General features: G+C 34.4%; 3 protein-coding genes across 3 annotated transcripts; all 3 read left to right on the top strand.

The window, feature by feature from the left end:
- The first annotated feature begins 3,223 nt into the window (after window positions 1–3,223).
- On the top strand, window positions 3,224–4,466 carry LOC115977554 (protein DMP3-like). The gene has a single exon (XM_031099467.1). It carries the CDS (start codon window positions 3,585–3,587, stop codon window positions 4,260–4,262), a length of 678 nt encoding a protein of 225 aa, XP_030955327.1. The 5' UTR covers window positions 3,224–3,584; the 3' UTR covers window positions 4,263–4,466.
- Window positions 4,467–4,981: 515 nt separating this feature from the next.
- Window positions 4,982–6,201, top strand: LOC115977553. The gene is made up of 3 exons (XM_031099466.1): window positions 4,982–5,255; window positions 5,328–5,463; window positions 6,026–6,201. Exons 1-3 carry the CDS (start codon window positions 5,071–5,073, stop codon window positions 6,056–6,058), a joined length of 354 nt encoding a protein of 117 aa, XP_030955326.1. The 5' UTR covers window positions 4,982–5,070; the 3' UTR covers window positions 6,059–6,201.
- Window positions 6,202–9,305: 3,104 nt separating this feature from the next.
- On the top strand, window positions 9,306–15,432 carry LOC115977552 (probable sodium/metabolite cotransporter BASS1, chloroplastic). The gene is made up of 7 exons (XM_031099465.1): window positions 9,306–9,930; window positions 10,999–11,139; window positions 13,388–13,543; window positions 13,623–13,744; window positions 13,841–13,999; window positions 14,565–14,625; window positions 14,946–15,432. The coding sequence occupies exons 1-7, from the start codon at window positions 9,460–9,462 to the stop codon at window positions 15,129–15,131; spliced, it is 1,296 nt and encodes a 431-aa protein (XP_030955325.1). The 5' UTR covers window positions 9,306–9,459; the 3' UTR covers window positions 15,132–15,432.
- Window positions 15,433–16,376: the final 944 nt, after the last annotated feature.

Below are 16,376 nucleotides of genomic sequence, written 5' to 3'. Positions count from 1 at the left end.
CAATAGTACTCTTCACACATATAAATTGCATTTTCCAATAGTACTCTTCACACATATAAGATGAAATATGTTTAACCTAACAAATCACGATTTTATAATTTTTGCATATTACAATAAACCTACAACTAAAGTGAATATGTAGTTGGGATCCAAAATTTAATTGTCTAAGAATTAAAGAATTATCTTTTCCAATAAAAAATTGGATCAATTATGATATTTCTATTTCTATATATAAACAATTCATATGAACTTGAATCAAAATTTATTCTTGATACCTTGGAGAAAAAAAAAATAGAAGCAATACTTTTCTCCAATTTTTTACTATATTCTATTATTAGAAATATTGGAGGAAACTAAATCATATTATAAAAAGTTATAAACAGATACAAGTGGAGTAAGTTTAGTGCTGAGAATGTAACAATGATGAAGCTAATTACAATATAATGTTAAGCTACCAAAAGCAATGCCTAGTTTCATTCTACATTAGAAATTTTTTTGAAAATCAGGTTATTTGTGATGTGGTGCAACACTATGAATGATGATAAGAGAATTACCTACCACTTAAAGATAAATAGTAAGAAAATCATGTTACCGCTTAAGCCAAAAAGTTAATTAACCTTATATGCCTATGGAAGTGAAAGATTTGTTGCTTGAGTATTTAGATTACTTTCTGGGTGAATTGTCTTTATAATTACCAACACTTAGGGATATTCAACCTGCTATAGACTGTCCATGGTCTTCCCTACCTAATAAGGATGCATATAGGATGACCCCTAAGAAAATAAGGAATTGGAAAGGAAACTATAAGAATCATTATTGGCTAAACGATTCATTGCTAAGTATATGTACTTGTGCTATGCCTACTTTGTTAACTAAGATAGATTTAAGACTAGATGACATGTTTGATTTTGGCTGAATTAAAGTTGTTTTTCAAAATAAATTTGAGAAGTAGTTATTATCAAATAAAAGTCAAACTTGTGATAAATGGAAATATACCTTTATGACACCTCGTGGACTCTTTTGGTGGTTATAAGTGATGCCTTTTGGCTCACTAATGCCCAGCCCTTAGTACCTTCATGAAGGTCATGACTTAATTGTTGCAGCCACACCTAGGGGTTTGTGTGGTTGTATACTTTGATTATATTCGTAAAGCCTGAGAGAACATTTGCATACTGCATTTGAGAAAAATGTTAGTTTGAACTTTGAAGTGCTGAGAAAACAAATATTCTACGCTAATTTGAAGAAGTGTATACTTGCAACCAATAGGGTAGGCTTCATAGGTAATGTGATCTATGATTTATGGATTCATATGGATAAGGATAAGGCCAAACCTATCCTTAAATGGCTTAAACCACGTAGTGTGCAGGAAGTAAGGAGCTTTCATGGTTTAGCTATTTTCTATGGAAGATTTATCAAAGGCTTAGTACTATAACAACAACCCTGATTGATTGTTTTAAAAGAGATTATTCTGAATGGACTGATGTAGCTAGCAAGAGTTTCAAGGACCTAAAACAAGCCTTGACTATAGCTCCCATATTGGTTGTTCCACATTTTGAAAAGGTCTGTGAGTTTGACTGTGATGCAAGTGGAGTTGGCATAAGGTGAATGTTAATGTTAGGTCAGGATAGTATATCTCTAGCCTATTTCTATGAGAAGTTGAATGGTCTTATGGCTCAAATATTGGACATATGACCTAGAGTTTAATGTGCAAGCCATTAAGCACTGGGAATATTATTTAGTCTACAATGAGTTTTTTTTTTTTTTTTTAATACAGATCACTAGGCCTTGAAACTTGAATTTTTGCTTTCTTGCAACAATTCAAATTTTCAATTAGGCACAATAGGGTGCATACTAAAGTTGTAGAACATAATGGTGTGCCTTTTAAATTTAATGCATTCACAAGTGGTAGGATTTGATTTCTTTAAGAACAGCTATAGGCATATAACAAATATTGGAAGATCTTGCAAATTGCTTCTTTAAGGCAGTTAAACTCTGAGATTTCAATCGATCAAATATTGATTGAATGACACAAACTGCTTCTCTTGAGCTACTTGTACAAATGATCTTGAACAATGACCTGTTATAATTGACTCATTTAATAGTTAAAATGTAATGGAATTTACCATCTAAAATCTAACGCACCTCGTATGATATTAGATGGTATTCCTTTTCTCAAATGTAAAAGGAATTTTGTATAGAAAAGAAAAAAAAAAGTCAAATTTATATGCTATAGATATCCTATCCACACTCTCTCGTAAAAGATTTAGGAATGCTCTTATGCATACCTGCCAATAAACATAATTATTTCTATCAAAATGCAGTGGAACGGATTGAGATTGGCCACGATTCATCAACAATGAGGTCAAGGATCTCACTCAAGAATTTTAATCTTAACTAAGTGAATTTAGCTTTGATACCAATTGAAAGAATCGGTTTAGACTCCAAAACAGTTATGCAGTGGATCAAATTCACCAATTAATTTAATCATGTGATCTCAATTAAAAACAATTGAGCAATGAAACTAGTAAGTCACCAAAGCTATAAAGCATGTAAGGAAGGAAATAAACAAAGTTAAAAACCAATAAAAAAACACATATCCAAAAGAATGACCACTGCAACTTAAACTAAAGCAATCCATTATACGAAAAGAAGTTTACAATCTAGTAAATCATTTATCCCCAAACTCTACCCATTAGATGTACTAACTCTAGTGACTTGCTATAGCTCTAGAATCTCGAATCTCTAAACTTTACGATATATGAACGCCTTCATAAATGATGTATCCAAATTCATAACTAGAATCTTTGTTTGATTCCAAAATTTTCTTGAAGGTATATACTCCTATTTTTTAAAACAATGACGCATTGGACTCTCTGATTTTATTCTTGATCAGCTTGAAACCAGCAACTCCCTCTTGTGAATTTAACTTTGAATTCATGGGTTTTTTGAAAATTTAGGTTGTACACCTGGTGGGATATTAGAGGATATTCCCTTTTTCAAATGTAAAAGGAATTTTGTAAATAAATAAATAAAAAGCCAAATTTATATTCATGTACATCATTATCATATTACTTATCACAAAACGTCACGCTGACATTAACTTCAAAATACCGACCCATCTCATGAGAACCATGTTGTTTTCAAATTAATTAAGTCTTAAAACTAGGGGGAAACTTCAAGGTAAAAAGCCACCTTTCAAGTCACGAAAGTCTTTACTTATCCGGTTGTCTGACTCTCCAAGTACCCTCACAACCACTCTTCTAATTCCTTAACGCCAAATTGTCTTTCTCATATTCATCACATCCCACATTTCTCTTTCTCCATCTTCATCATTCACCAAAAACTCTCATTTCACTTCTACAATCCACCTTGCCACCACCACAAAAATCACCAACTCTAATCAAATTTTCTAAAATTTAGTACACAAAGCTTTCACTTTTGTAAGGATCAATCTTCTTTCGAAGGCTAATTTGTGGCAAACTCCTCTGGGCGGAAAACACTTGTTATCGCATCAAGATCCAACCTTCAATCTTAAATACCCACTTTATAATTCAGCCTTGCCCATCTTTTCCAAAACCCAAAAAATGTCTAATCTTAGGCCAAGACCCACACCCACCACAAAGCCACCATCCACACCCAAAACCCCCAACACCACCACCAATACAGACCCTGATCCTGATGACACACCAAAACCCCAACTCCAACGCCAACAATCTCTCTCACAAAGAGCAATCTCCCAAACCTTATCAACCACAGCCACCTTAGCCAACCTTTTACCCACAGGAACCCTCATGGCTTTCCAACTCCTCATACCAGTGTTCACACAAAACGGTACATGTGACTCAGCCACACGCCCCATGACACTCGTCCTCTTAGTCATCCTAGCTCTCTCTTGCTTCCTTGCTTGTTTCACAGACACAATCAAGGCCTCAGATGGACAAGTCTACCATGGCCTTGCCACTTTCAAAGGGCTTTGGCTGTTTGACTATCCAGGCACTGAAACTCAAGGCTTGCCTGATCTGAGTAAGTACAGCATAAAGTTCATTGATGTGGCTCATGCTGTGTTAACTGTGCTTGTGTTTGGTGCTGTGGCTCTGAGAGATAGGAATGTTGTGAGGTGCTTTTATCCAACGCCAGGACATGAGGCTCAGGAGGTTTTGGACATTGTGCCTGTTGGTGTTGGCCTAATTTGCAGCATGTTGTTTGTGGTTTTCCCAACTAGAAGGCATGGCATTGGGTACCCCGTCACACCGGGCAAATAAATTGATCATTTGTTGCTTGCTTTTTATGTTTGATGGGTCATGGGTGTCATTATTTTTCATGATCTCCCTTCCGTTTGTTATTTTGCTTTAACTTTTGTCTTTTCTTTTTTTTTTTTTCTTTTTTGGATTGAAAGATTGTAAGTTTGAATTGGGAGCATAATAAATTAGAAGAAATTACAGTCATTTTATTTTTATTTTATGAAATCTGCCTCTGTATTGTCCATAGTCATAGTCTCCGAATTGTCCATTTGTGGTTGAAAAAAATATATTGATTAAAAAAAACAAAAACAAAACAAAACAAAAGGAGAGAGAGAAAAAATTCAGTGTAACTTGTCTTCCTATGGGCCCGCCAAGGACATGCTCTGTCCTTCTCTATTGACTTTGTTTTATATAACCACTGCACGTGTGAAGTGTGGGAGGCACAAAAGTCGAGGTTGAAGTCTTTAGAAATGAGTTTCACATACATATATATTTAAAGGGTCATGCTAACGAGTGTCCTTAGAGCACTCACAGCAGTGGTGCTAAAAAGCTATATTGGTATATTTTAGCTCTCCATATACAAAAAACAAGTCCCAGCAGTGGAGCTATAGTTATTTTTTTTAGCTGATTCGCTACAGTGCACATCTATATATAGATGTGCACTGTAGCTGTGAGCAAAAAAAAAATATAATTTTTTATTCTGCCGGCACCTTTTTTTATTCATTCTTTATCACCGTCCCTCTCTCATCTCTCTCTGAACTCATCACTCTCTCATTCACTCTCTGAACTCATCTATCTCATTTCACTCTCCGGTCTGTCAAGCTCGTCAATGTCGCCGACCCATGAAGCTCGACTCATCCTCATCTCTCTCATTCACTCTCCAGTCTCTCAAGCTCGTCAGCGTCGCCGACCTATGAAGCTCGACTCATCCTCATCTCTGAACTCATCTCTCTCATTCACTCTCCAGTCTCTCAAGCTCGTCAACGTCGACTCGTCCACCTCAAGCTCACTCCGGTACAACTTGATTTTTTTTTTTTTTCATTTTATCAAATCCGGTCTCATTCACTCTCTCTATTTCACTGTCAGCTCTCATCTCAAGCCTCTCAAGCTCACTCTCTCAACGTCGCCGGCCCGACCATCGTCAACGTCGCCGCCATCGTCAAGTTCAGACCCACGCCGCCGATCTGCCTTGACGCACTTCTCTTCCGCCGATCCACTTCAGGTCAGTCTCTGTCTTCTTCATGTGGATGCTTTAGGTTTTTGATTTGGGTATACTCTTCCGCCGATCCACTTTGGGTTTTTGATTTGGATCCACTTCATGTGGATGTCTCTGTTTTTTATTTTTGATATATGATTTTTTATTGTTGTTCTGGATTATTGGCTTGGTGATTTTGGTAGATTATTTTGGTAGATTGATGATGATTATGGTTTGGTAAGTGTGAGTGATGATGATGATGATTAATGTTCTTAATGGATGAATACGGTAGTTTCTCATTGATGATGATGATGATTATGGATTTTGTGATATGGTGTGCTCTGATTTGGGTGGATTTTGTTGGATATGTTCTGTTGCACAAAACTAGAAACAGAGCACACATTTCTTGTGGTCATTTTAATGAGGAATTGTTAGTTTGGTTTTGAGTTTTGATATAAATGTACGATTGGGAATTTTCTGTGTGCAGAAAAGTTTTGAGTTTTGATATGCATAATCATGTTCTATTGATATAATTCTAAGTATTTTAAATTTTGATATAAATGTAAGTTTGGGGATTTTTTGTGTGCAGGGAAGTTTAGAAGAGTCAGCGGCGGTATTTTAGAATTTTCTGTGGCAATGGTGGCTGTAGAAGAGTCGGCGGTAACGGTGGCGGTGGCGGCAGCGGTAACGGTGGCGGTGACGACGGTAGTGGTGGCGGTTGCAGGTGGTTGTAATTGTTATTTATTGTAATGGATATATTATTTTATTGTGATGTTTATATTATTTTATTGTGATGTTTATATTATTTTATTGTGTTGAAAGCTAAAATAGATCCACTGCTGCAGCATGTGTGTAGGTAAAATAGATAAAGTAACTTTTGGTGGAGCTAAAAAGCTAAAATTTTAGCTCCACTGCTGCGAATGCTCTTAGGGCACTTGTTAAGAATTTAGTTAAAGAAAGTTTTTATAGGAAAAGAAAAAAAAAACAATTAATGTTTTGACAGTTTTTTTCATTTCCCATAAAAGTGATGTCAAAACTTTCTTTAATTGGACTCTTAACTAGTGCCCTAAAAGCACTTAAATTATTCTAAAGTAGAATTTTTATTTTATATATATATATATATATATATAAACTTTGTTATATATATATTTTGTAATAATAGATAAAATATATATATATATATATATAATATATATGATACATTAAAAATAAGTGTAAATATAATAGGTAACCGACTAAAATGAGGTAGATATTCATATATCATTGTTATAAAAAAAAAAAAAAAAAGATATTCATATGTCATTTTACATTAAAAATAAGTGTGTATCAGTATCATAGAATGACTATTTTATCTTATCAAAGTTATTAATTTTAGAGAATATATTTCACAACATTTTCACAATATTTTTGTAACAAATTTTAATTGACAAGTTGTTACAAGTTTTTAATTTAAATTTGCTATTAGAATTATTTTTTTGTAATAATAGATAAAATATATATATATATATATAATATATATGATACATTAAAAATAAGTGTAAATATAATAGGTAACCGACTAAAATGAGGTAGATATTCATATATCATTGTTATAAAAAAAAAAAAAAAAAGATATTCATATGTCATTTTACATTAAAAATAAGTGTGTATCAGTATCATAGAATGACTATTTTATCTTATCAAAGTTATTAATTTTAGAGAATATATTTCACAACATTTTCACAATATTTTTGTAACAAATTTTAATTGACAAGTTGTTACAAGTTTTTAATTTAAATTTGCTATTAGAATTATTTTTTTGCCTACTAGTAATAACAAATAACAATCTGTCATATAGGATTTGTTGTAACATTTTTTTTTTTTTTTAATTTTAGTCCATTTCAATTAAAATGATTTGAACATATTGTACCTATTGAGCCCCTTATCAAATTGATATATATATATATATATATATATAGCATAGTTATCAAAAGTGTACCAATCCGATAGTTGTACTCGGCCCAACTCAAGGCGTCAGAGTTGATTTCATTGAGTGACAAGTGGAACAAAGACCTGCCCAAACCCAACCCATAGACACCCGTACATATATCAATTCTTTTTCAAGATCCAAATGTTAAATTTATGAAGCCAATGGAGTCACAATCCAATGGCACCCTCTCTTCTTTTTCTCTCCTTTGTCATGGGTTTGATCATGGAGTCATGCTTCTCACCCCACCCCCAAAGAAGTGTAATTTATGTAACATATATAAGCTGAGTTTTACACGTAGGCTTATGGGTCTTTGTGCTTAATTTGTTTTTGATTAATTGTTCAAATTTCAAAATTTATTTTTCGTAAAAATAAATTCACCAGAGAAATTATTTACTCCCACCTTTTTTGTTGTAAGTAAATATTATGAAACATGAAATCTTATTTTCCCATCTTCTTCTCTTCTCTTTTTTTTTTCATTTACTTTCTCTTCCCCTATATTTTACCAATCAAATTAAACTCTACGTTCCTTTCATTTTTTTTTTCTTTCTCCCCTCCATTTCGCCAAAATATATTAACTCAAATTTTGAACTAAATAATGTTTAAAAAAAAAAAAACTTTCAAAATTTATTAAGTCATAAATTATGATTTAAGCAACATCACATCATCATTTCATCTTATTTAGATAATCTTTATTAGGATTTTATTAACATATATTTTAGAGCATTCATTAATAAAATACTTTTGAAAACTTTTTATAAAAAATAATAAAAGTAACTAAAATTTTTAACAATTTTTTTTAATTTTTTATAAATAATTTCATAAAATTAATGATTAATATATACTTGTAGGGGCTAGGGCAAAAAATAATGTATTGGGCCTTGGGCCTTGTCCGAGGACACTAACAAGTCCGAGGAGGAGAATACGATTTAAATGATCCACATTACAAGTCTCATCAGTGAGGGACAAAGGGAAAAAGGTCCGAGGAGGAACTCCTCCTCGGACATGGCAAACACAGATGTGTACTCTAGCAATTGAGATGCGCCCCCTGAACACGTGAGAGGGAAGAAAACTCAAAATATCTAAGGAAAAGCTGTCACTACCACATTAAATGCACTGCAGCTATTTTTCTAGCTGCATTAATGTGGAGAAGACCCCTGAACAGTGCTATCTTGGCTGCTACAACTCACAGAAGGTTGAAAGGGTGTCTGATGGGATGGGTACTCAAGTGGGGATCCAGATGATCAACAAGTGTAAGGTCCAGATAATCAGAAAAGAGCTATATAATGTGGAAAAGCTCCCATGAAGGAGGGGGGCAGAAAAAAAAGAGTGAGAAAGAATATTGTAGCATGTTAAAAAATCTTAATATTGTGATCTGTATACGTCAAATTCTGGTCTCCTCGGACTGAACATCCTTTGGCAATGATGGCTTTTATTTGTGTTTGATTGATTTTTAACTCTATGCTAGCCGTTACCTAACTCATCTAGACCTAGTTCTTTGACCCATATTCTACGAAATTCATTGTATTGGGCTTGTTAGATTAGGATTCCATACATTTGAGTTTGGGCTCCAAATCTTGTCCCTACAATACTCTATCAGAGCAAGGAGTAAACATTAACCAAATCCATTTTATTATCAATTAATTACAATGTATCTTTCTTTTTTTTTTTTTTTTTTAATTACAACGTATCATAATACGCAGTACCAAATCAATAATTGGGAAAAAAAAATTAAAAAAATAAATAAATTATTGAATGGGAAGGCATGGCTAGGCTACCACACAAACTCATCACTCACGTGCTGTGTACTAGCAAAGTTGCCACATATGGCAAAAATATGCCGCTTGGATTCCCCCTGGCCCACTTTACTTGGCCTGTATGTGAATCTATGATTTTATAGTATCAAAATACAAAGCTCACCTCCCCATCAAAATGCAACACCATTGTCATGGTGTCATTGAGATTGAGATTCCAAGGAACAGAAATTCAAAACACTCTGAAGTCAATACAAATCTAAAACCTCATTGTACTATCTCCCACTTCCACATTGATCAACCATGTCCCTCTATTCAAGACTCAGTCCCTTCACTTCACCCCCAAAAACCAACCAAAGAATTTCCAGAGTCATACTCACACCCAAAACACCCACCATTTCTTTTCCACCAAAGCCCACAAATTTACTCACTATCACAGCTGTTCGTGGAAAACCCAGATGGGAAAACTTGTTATATACTGCAAAGCCCCGAACTTTACCCATAATCAGAGCTGTTAATGGAAATTCTGAACATTCACCAGTCACTCCAGCAAAACCCAGTTGGGAAAACTTTTTGGCTACTGCAGCAAGCTTGTACCCTCTTTATGTGATTGTCGGATGGTTTGTTGCTTGTGTAAAGCCATCTACTTTTGCATGGTTTGTGAGTAGAGGCCCAGCTTCGTATAGCTTAACTCTTGGATTGATTATGTTGGCAATGGGTCTCACTTTGGAGTTCAAGGACATGATCCGTCTGTTCTTGCAAAGGCCACTCTCAGTAAGTTTTGATTTTTGTTCAAAATGCTTGTAAATATTTGGAGGCGTTGTGTTATGAAGTTGCATATAAATTTGGGTTCTTGGTGAAATTTGAGATATGAGTATGCTTAGGATTGGAAACTTTGAGTTGGTTTTTATAGAAGTTCCTGAAAATGAGCAAGTTGGAAGATATGGAATTCAATTTTATGTGAAAGTGAAAGACTTTGCTGCAGTATCATTTTGCATTACATTGCATGGACTTCTGTCCGTTCTTTGGAATATTGTAATTGTTACTATAAGCCTTTGTTAATCTGAACAGTTTCAGGAAATTAATTAAATGGGAATTCGTTATTGAATTGAATATTTAATTGGGAGATAAGTCAGCCAACATATTTTCTGCATATAGTTCCATAAATACTAATGCCTAAACTCTTTTGCTTGTTTTCCTTAAGGCTGCATTTGCATTTAAGGAAATATGTCTAGTGATACAAAATTTTCCACTACTGCTGACATGTTATGATTGTTGCTTAATAACAGTGATATTAGTGGTGGAGAGTCCATGTGAAACTGGTGTCACACCAATCCCAACTTGCCACCTTAGCAAGTTGTAAAAATATTTGTCCCCAGGATTTAGTCATTTAAAAAAGTTAAAAAGGACTTGAAGAATAGTTACTAGTATAAATTGCTTGATATGAATTTTAACAGTATATGATGTGTTTGAGCTATGAGGATTTGCTCTGACAAAAACACTTGTGATGTTATAGATTTGGAATAAAATCTTATACCAAAAAATTTCAAATTCATATATTAGTAAAGCTTAAATCCATCCGTGAATTTCATCAACAGAAAAATTTGTCATTTAAACTAAAAATCAAAATGCAAATCGATCACTTCAAATGCCTCCATCTAAATGAAACCTTAGATCATTGCGTAATCAGATTAAATTTTTTTTAAGTGCTCATATATTCTTATTGATGGCTTTCATTGATTTCTTAAGGAGTATCAAGATTTTAATGAAGCACTAGCTTGATGTCTGTTCTTGAATATGATTTTCCAGTTTCTGAGTTTGTTGCTTTGACCTTTTGTTCAGATATTGTTCGGTTGTGTTGCTCAGTATACAATTATGCCAGCCTCTGCATTTGCTATTAGTAAAATCTTGGGGCTTTCACCTTCTCTTTCAGTTGGTTTAATATTGCTTGGTTGTTGCCCCGGAGGTACCGCCTCCAACGTGGTATGATTACCTTTATTTCCCTTACATTGTTCTTTTTCTCAACTTATATACTGAAATTTGTATGCAAAGCTGTTTTACAGAGTCATTTATGCCCTAATTAGGAAGATGTGTTTTAACTACTTTCTAATGATCATTCTCTTTAGATTCTAGCACATTCCAAGAGGTAGAATTTGAGGCAGGAGAAACTTGATAGCCCTTATGGGACTTACTCCCCAGTTAGGAATGTTATGTAGCTAACCATTGATTCATTAAGAAAGTCAATGCAAATCCTTTACATCTCCAAGACTGGTCGTTCAGATAGAGATATAGAGGGCAAATGGTCATGAGATGAAAAGATATTGGCCAGTCTTTTTATATTGAATTTTTTTTTTAAAAGGCCTGCCATGGTTGTGGAATTAGCAATTTTCCACTATAAAAAACGTATTTCCTGTTAGGCTGAGTACGTGCTGGTTGTCTGTTTCCTGTATTTTCTTTATGGAGTACTTTAAAGAGCATTGGGCCCTACAATGAAAGCCTGGGTCTCACAACTCTAGAACACTCACCAGATATAATAAAATTTAGGTCTTCTGGAGGTGAATTGTTAGCCAATAGCCCAAGCAAATGGTTGAGAGTAGTATTAGCCAACGATTTGGCACAAAAGAGCCCTTGTCCATGCATATTATGGGCTTTAAGCTCTCCCTATCATTTAACAAAAGCTCCTGAGGCCTTGACCATGCTCCAACTCATACAAGAATCACAAACTTCCATGATTACTATATTAACCCCACCTCATAATCTTATTCAACAAGAGTCTTCTGCATCTAGTTGTCTCTTAAGAGTACCAACCTGTTTTTTGTTATTTTTCATGGCTCATTTTCAAGTAGATATATTCTTTTACAAATGGGCTTTTAATAAAATTTAAACCATAGCATCAGGCATTGTGTTAGGGTCACCTTCAGCTACTATAGAAGTATACAGATATCTGTATAATTATGAGTATAAAATCAAGCTGTTAGAGTTCTACAAGATTGTAAACTTTATTGTTGGGCATAACATTTGCCATTTGAAGAAGTTTACCGATGTTTGTACCCATGCTTTTAAGGTATGAACCACAATTTCAACTTTTATCCCAACTAATGCTTGTTCCAAATGTTTGGGATCATCTAGTCCTTTCTATGTCCTTAATTTCCTGTAGGATTCCAATGTTAAGTTCAATGGATGGTGGGGAAATAATACTATATATTGTGACAAACACATGCATCACAAGGAAAATTGATGTTTATCATTATCCCGTTTGTTTACCGAGTATTAATGTCATAAAGCGGCAAAGCATTCCTGTGATAGAACTGATATTAATCTTACAATTTTTTGAATTTATGAATACTTTTCTTCACAGTTCTAAACATAGGGTGGCAAAGCTTCTATTATGGATCTCAAATTATAGTGGGCTTACATATCTCTGACTTGATGGATACATGTCTCTGTCAATTCTTCTTGGGAGTGCATGTTTAGCTAGGTATCTTACAAATAGAAGTAGAGTGGAAACTAAAGATGTATTTTCAAGTGGCTTATATATCTATACAACTAAAATACTTTTTCCCCCCTTTGCTCAATCTTGAGCATATGTTATGTAAAGTAGTGGAATATGATATACTTTCCCACAGTTAGTTTATATTGTTTCTGAACTTCTTATATTTTGAGTATGATGTCAATCTGAAACATATCACTCCTTGCTGGTATCAAATATAGATTTCTTAAAGTCTATATTTGATAGGTAACATCTGGTCCAGGCAGGAAACTTAGGTAGAGTTGCCATACTTATTTGTCCGAATTCCAATTTAAATTGGAATTATGTTGAACAATTAACCTCTTTCTTTTAGAGAGCAAGATCTGACAATTTTCTCAAACAAGTAGGGTGGTGAGCTCAGTTTGCTGCTTTGATAGCTTGCAATCATCGGGATAGTTATAATTGATACAAGTTCATTTTAAAAGACTTAAATCCACTACATGATTTTATTTTAGTAGCAGCAGCCCCCCGCACCCCCCCTCCCTCCTCGCTTTCTAGATCTAGATACTTAGAAGCTTGACAAACTGATTGTAGTGTTGTTGAAGCCAAATGAATTGAGAATCCGTTATAATTTGGCAATTTAGTTAAATGGACGGGGATTTTATTTCTAATTGACATGGAAAGTTAAATAAATTACGTCTAGTACGCAAGGTCTTCAATTTTATGAGATTCCAATTTACTTCTGTTTGTGTATTGTTTCAGGTGACCTTAATTGCTCGAGGGGATGTTCCATTGTCTATTATCGTGACAGCGTGCACTACTCTTGGAGCAGTGCTTCTGACTCCTTTCTTGACAAAGATACTAGCAGGAACTTTAGTTCCTGTAGATGCTATTCAACTTTCCATCAGCACCCTGCAGGTGAACTGAAATCTAAATAAGCTTCAATTATATAAAATCATGTATGGATGACATAGCGGTCTTTATTCATCCTGTCTAGGTGGTGGTCACACCTATTCTGTTAGGTGCTTATATACAGAGTGCATTTCCTGCGGTTGTGAAAATTGTGACACCTTTCGCCCCACTTTTTGCTGTTTTGGCTTCATCATTACTCGCATGCAGGTTTTGGTTTTTTACACTTAACCAGTTGTCTTGAAAATACTTCATTTTAGATGTGATCCTTCTGATGCATGTAACCATGCTTTTTCGGGGGGGCAGTGTATTTTCAGAAAATATTGTTCTGCTCAATTCAATGGTTGGTGCATCATTGACATCTGATCTCTCTCCACTACGCCAAGCTCAAGCAATATTATCTGGTGACCTGGGGGTTGTAATGCTTGCTGTGGCATTATTACATTATGTTGGTTTCTTTGTGGGGTAAGTGTTACCCTTCATTTGATGACTTTAATCTGCTAATGTACACTTCATTCGTCAACATGATAGTGATGCATATATTTGTTTCAGTCTGTAACAAGTGCAGGTCTGATTAGTTTTTGAGCTTTGTGTGTGTGTGTGTGTGTGTTTTCTTGGCATAACATATGGTTTGCTTCATGTTCATGTTAACTATAGTTTCATTGAGTACAAAAATGACTCAGGAAAAAACCCACTATTTAATGAATTTGAGTACTGCAATTTACTAAAACCGAATAGTCTAGACCTGTGATATATCCCTGTGAAGTGCAACATCATTGCAATAAAATGCAAAGTTTAATTAGATTCATGTTATATCTCTATCCTCTTCTTCATATGTGCATTTCTTATTTGCCATTAAATATATGATGCAAGATATAGATGGTGTTTTTGACTACCATAGAGGTTCATAAATTCAGCTAATATAGCTAACTAAAAATTATTATTTATCATGTAAAATTTGTGTTAGTATTAACCACCTTTGGTTGCTTCAATGGTGATAGCATACAATTGACGGGGCTTTTAACTGCAGGTATATATCGGCAGCTATTTGTGGGTTTAAAGAACCCCAACGGCGATCAATATCAATTGAGGTATATGCAATAGAATGTCAAACCGGTTGCATTTAAAATTCTTGCTTTTGTTCCCTGCTCAAGATTGATAATTTTAAATGTCACAATATTTTCCTTGTGTTCTTTTATGGAACAACTTTTTAAACTTCATTTCAAGTCTTCAGTTTTTTTTCTTTTAAGATCGAAATGGAATGTCTAAGTCTAATGAAAAAAATTGTAATTTCCGTTTTTGATAGAAAAAAAAAAAAAAAATTGTAATTAAGCAATGCCTCCAGTTTATCTGTAATGGCAATAGCTTATGGTAATACCAATCAATAATTTTCATTGATTGACACTTGCAGGTTGGCATGCAAAATTCTTCCTTAGGTGTGGTTTTAGCAACCTCCCATTTTTCCTCGCCAATGGTTGCGGTACCTCCAGCTGTGTCTGCTGTGGTAATGAATGTGATGGGTAGCAGTTTGGGTTTCCTTTGGAGATACAAGAACCCATCAGATTCTGAAAGTAGTCCTAAAATTGATGATAAGTGACTATAAAACTCCTTTTGAGTGTACTCCATTGGAATTGTTAAAAGCTTAAGTTTACTCATCAATAAAAAGTGTGTATACAAGAAGGCAAAACTTTGATACAATTCCTTAGATGTTTTCCAATTAAATTTAACCATGTGGTTGTATTGACTTTTATGCCACACAAATAGTGTTATTTTTGCCAAGGACAATTAACCACATAGCTTGTTGGCAAAACACATGGTTGAATTTAATTAGGAAACTTAACATACAACTCTTAAGGAGTTATATCTAAGTTTTTTCCAATCAAAAAAATTTACCTTAATCCTCCCACAACTCAAAGTAGGAAGTGCTCCTTAAAATTTTGGCGGCTTATTATGAAACTAGGCTGTGGCCTGGATAAAAACATGGATGATTCTGGGAGCCTCTTAGTGAATGCTAATTGCTAAGCCCATTTTTCTCATAAGGGCTACGCAATGAGAGCTCATAAATACCCAAAATGTCTCATTCCTTGGTTAAGGGATTAATTCCCTATTCATCAGAGGAAAAACAAGTGATTAATTCCTACGGGTGTGTTTGGAACAGAGCGGAAGGAGAGGATAGGAGAGTCAGGGGAAAAGTGACTGTAATGTACTAACATTATTATATTTCGGTTTCCTTTCCCCCTATGCTCTTTTTCTCTATCTCCATCCAAACATAGGGTAAAATTCTGTCTTTTATGGGGTGATCTTCTGAAGTCCATATTCTTGGCTAAGCATTTATCCAAGTTCAAGTTGGGAGGTCAGCCTGAATGCAACTTGATGAATGGTTCACATATTGGTATAGGATTGTAGGGACTTATACTTTAATCTCTACTATGACATGCCCTTTTCATGACTGGAACGAAACTTTCATGAGGCATCTTAATTTCCTAGCTGATTGTGTATTGTTATAGACAACACTATCAACTTCCAAAGGGATAAAGTGGGCTACACAACACAATGATTAGATGATCTTACCAGTTTTTATTTATTTATTTACTATTTTTTTTTTCCTCTTCAGCTTGATTTAGACCAAGCAAAGTTGGCTTGTGATCCTTCAAGACACTGGGTCAATTTTCATCCTTTTTCTTATGGTGATTGAAAATGATAGGCCATATTTTTTGGGCAAGTGTAATATATGCAATAGGCATTCCAACTATAGGTAGAATTTCTGTAATTGCCATTGTAACAATCTTAATTTTCAATGGAATTAACTAGCCCTATCAAAAAGGAAAAAAAGGAATTAACT

The sequence above is a fragment of the Quercus lobata genome, chromosome 2 (genome assembly GCF_001633185.2).
Source record: "Quercus lobata isolate SW786 chromosome 2, ValleyOak3.0 Primary Assembly, whole genome shotgun sequence".
In the NCBI taxonomy this organism is placed as follows: Eukaryota; Viridiplantae; Streptophyta; class Magnoliopsida; order Fagales; family Fagaceae; genus Quercus; species Quercus lobata.
The sequence above is the reverse complement of the archived record's forward strand: the minus strand, read 5'-3'. Positions and strand labels throughout refer to the sequence as shown.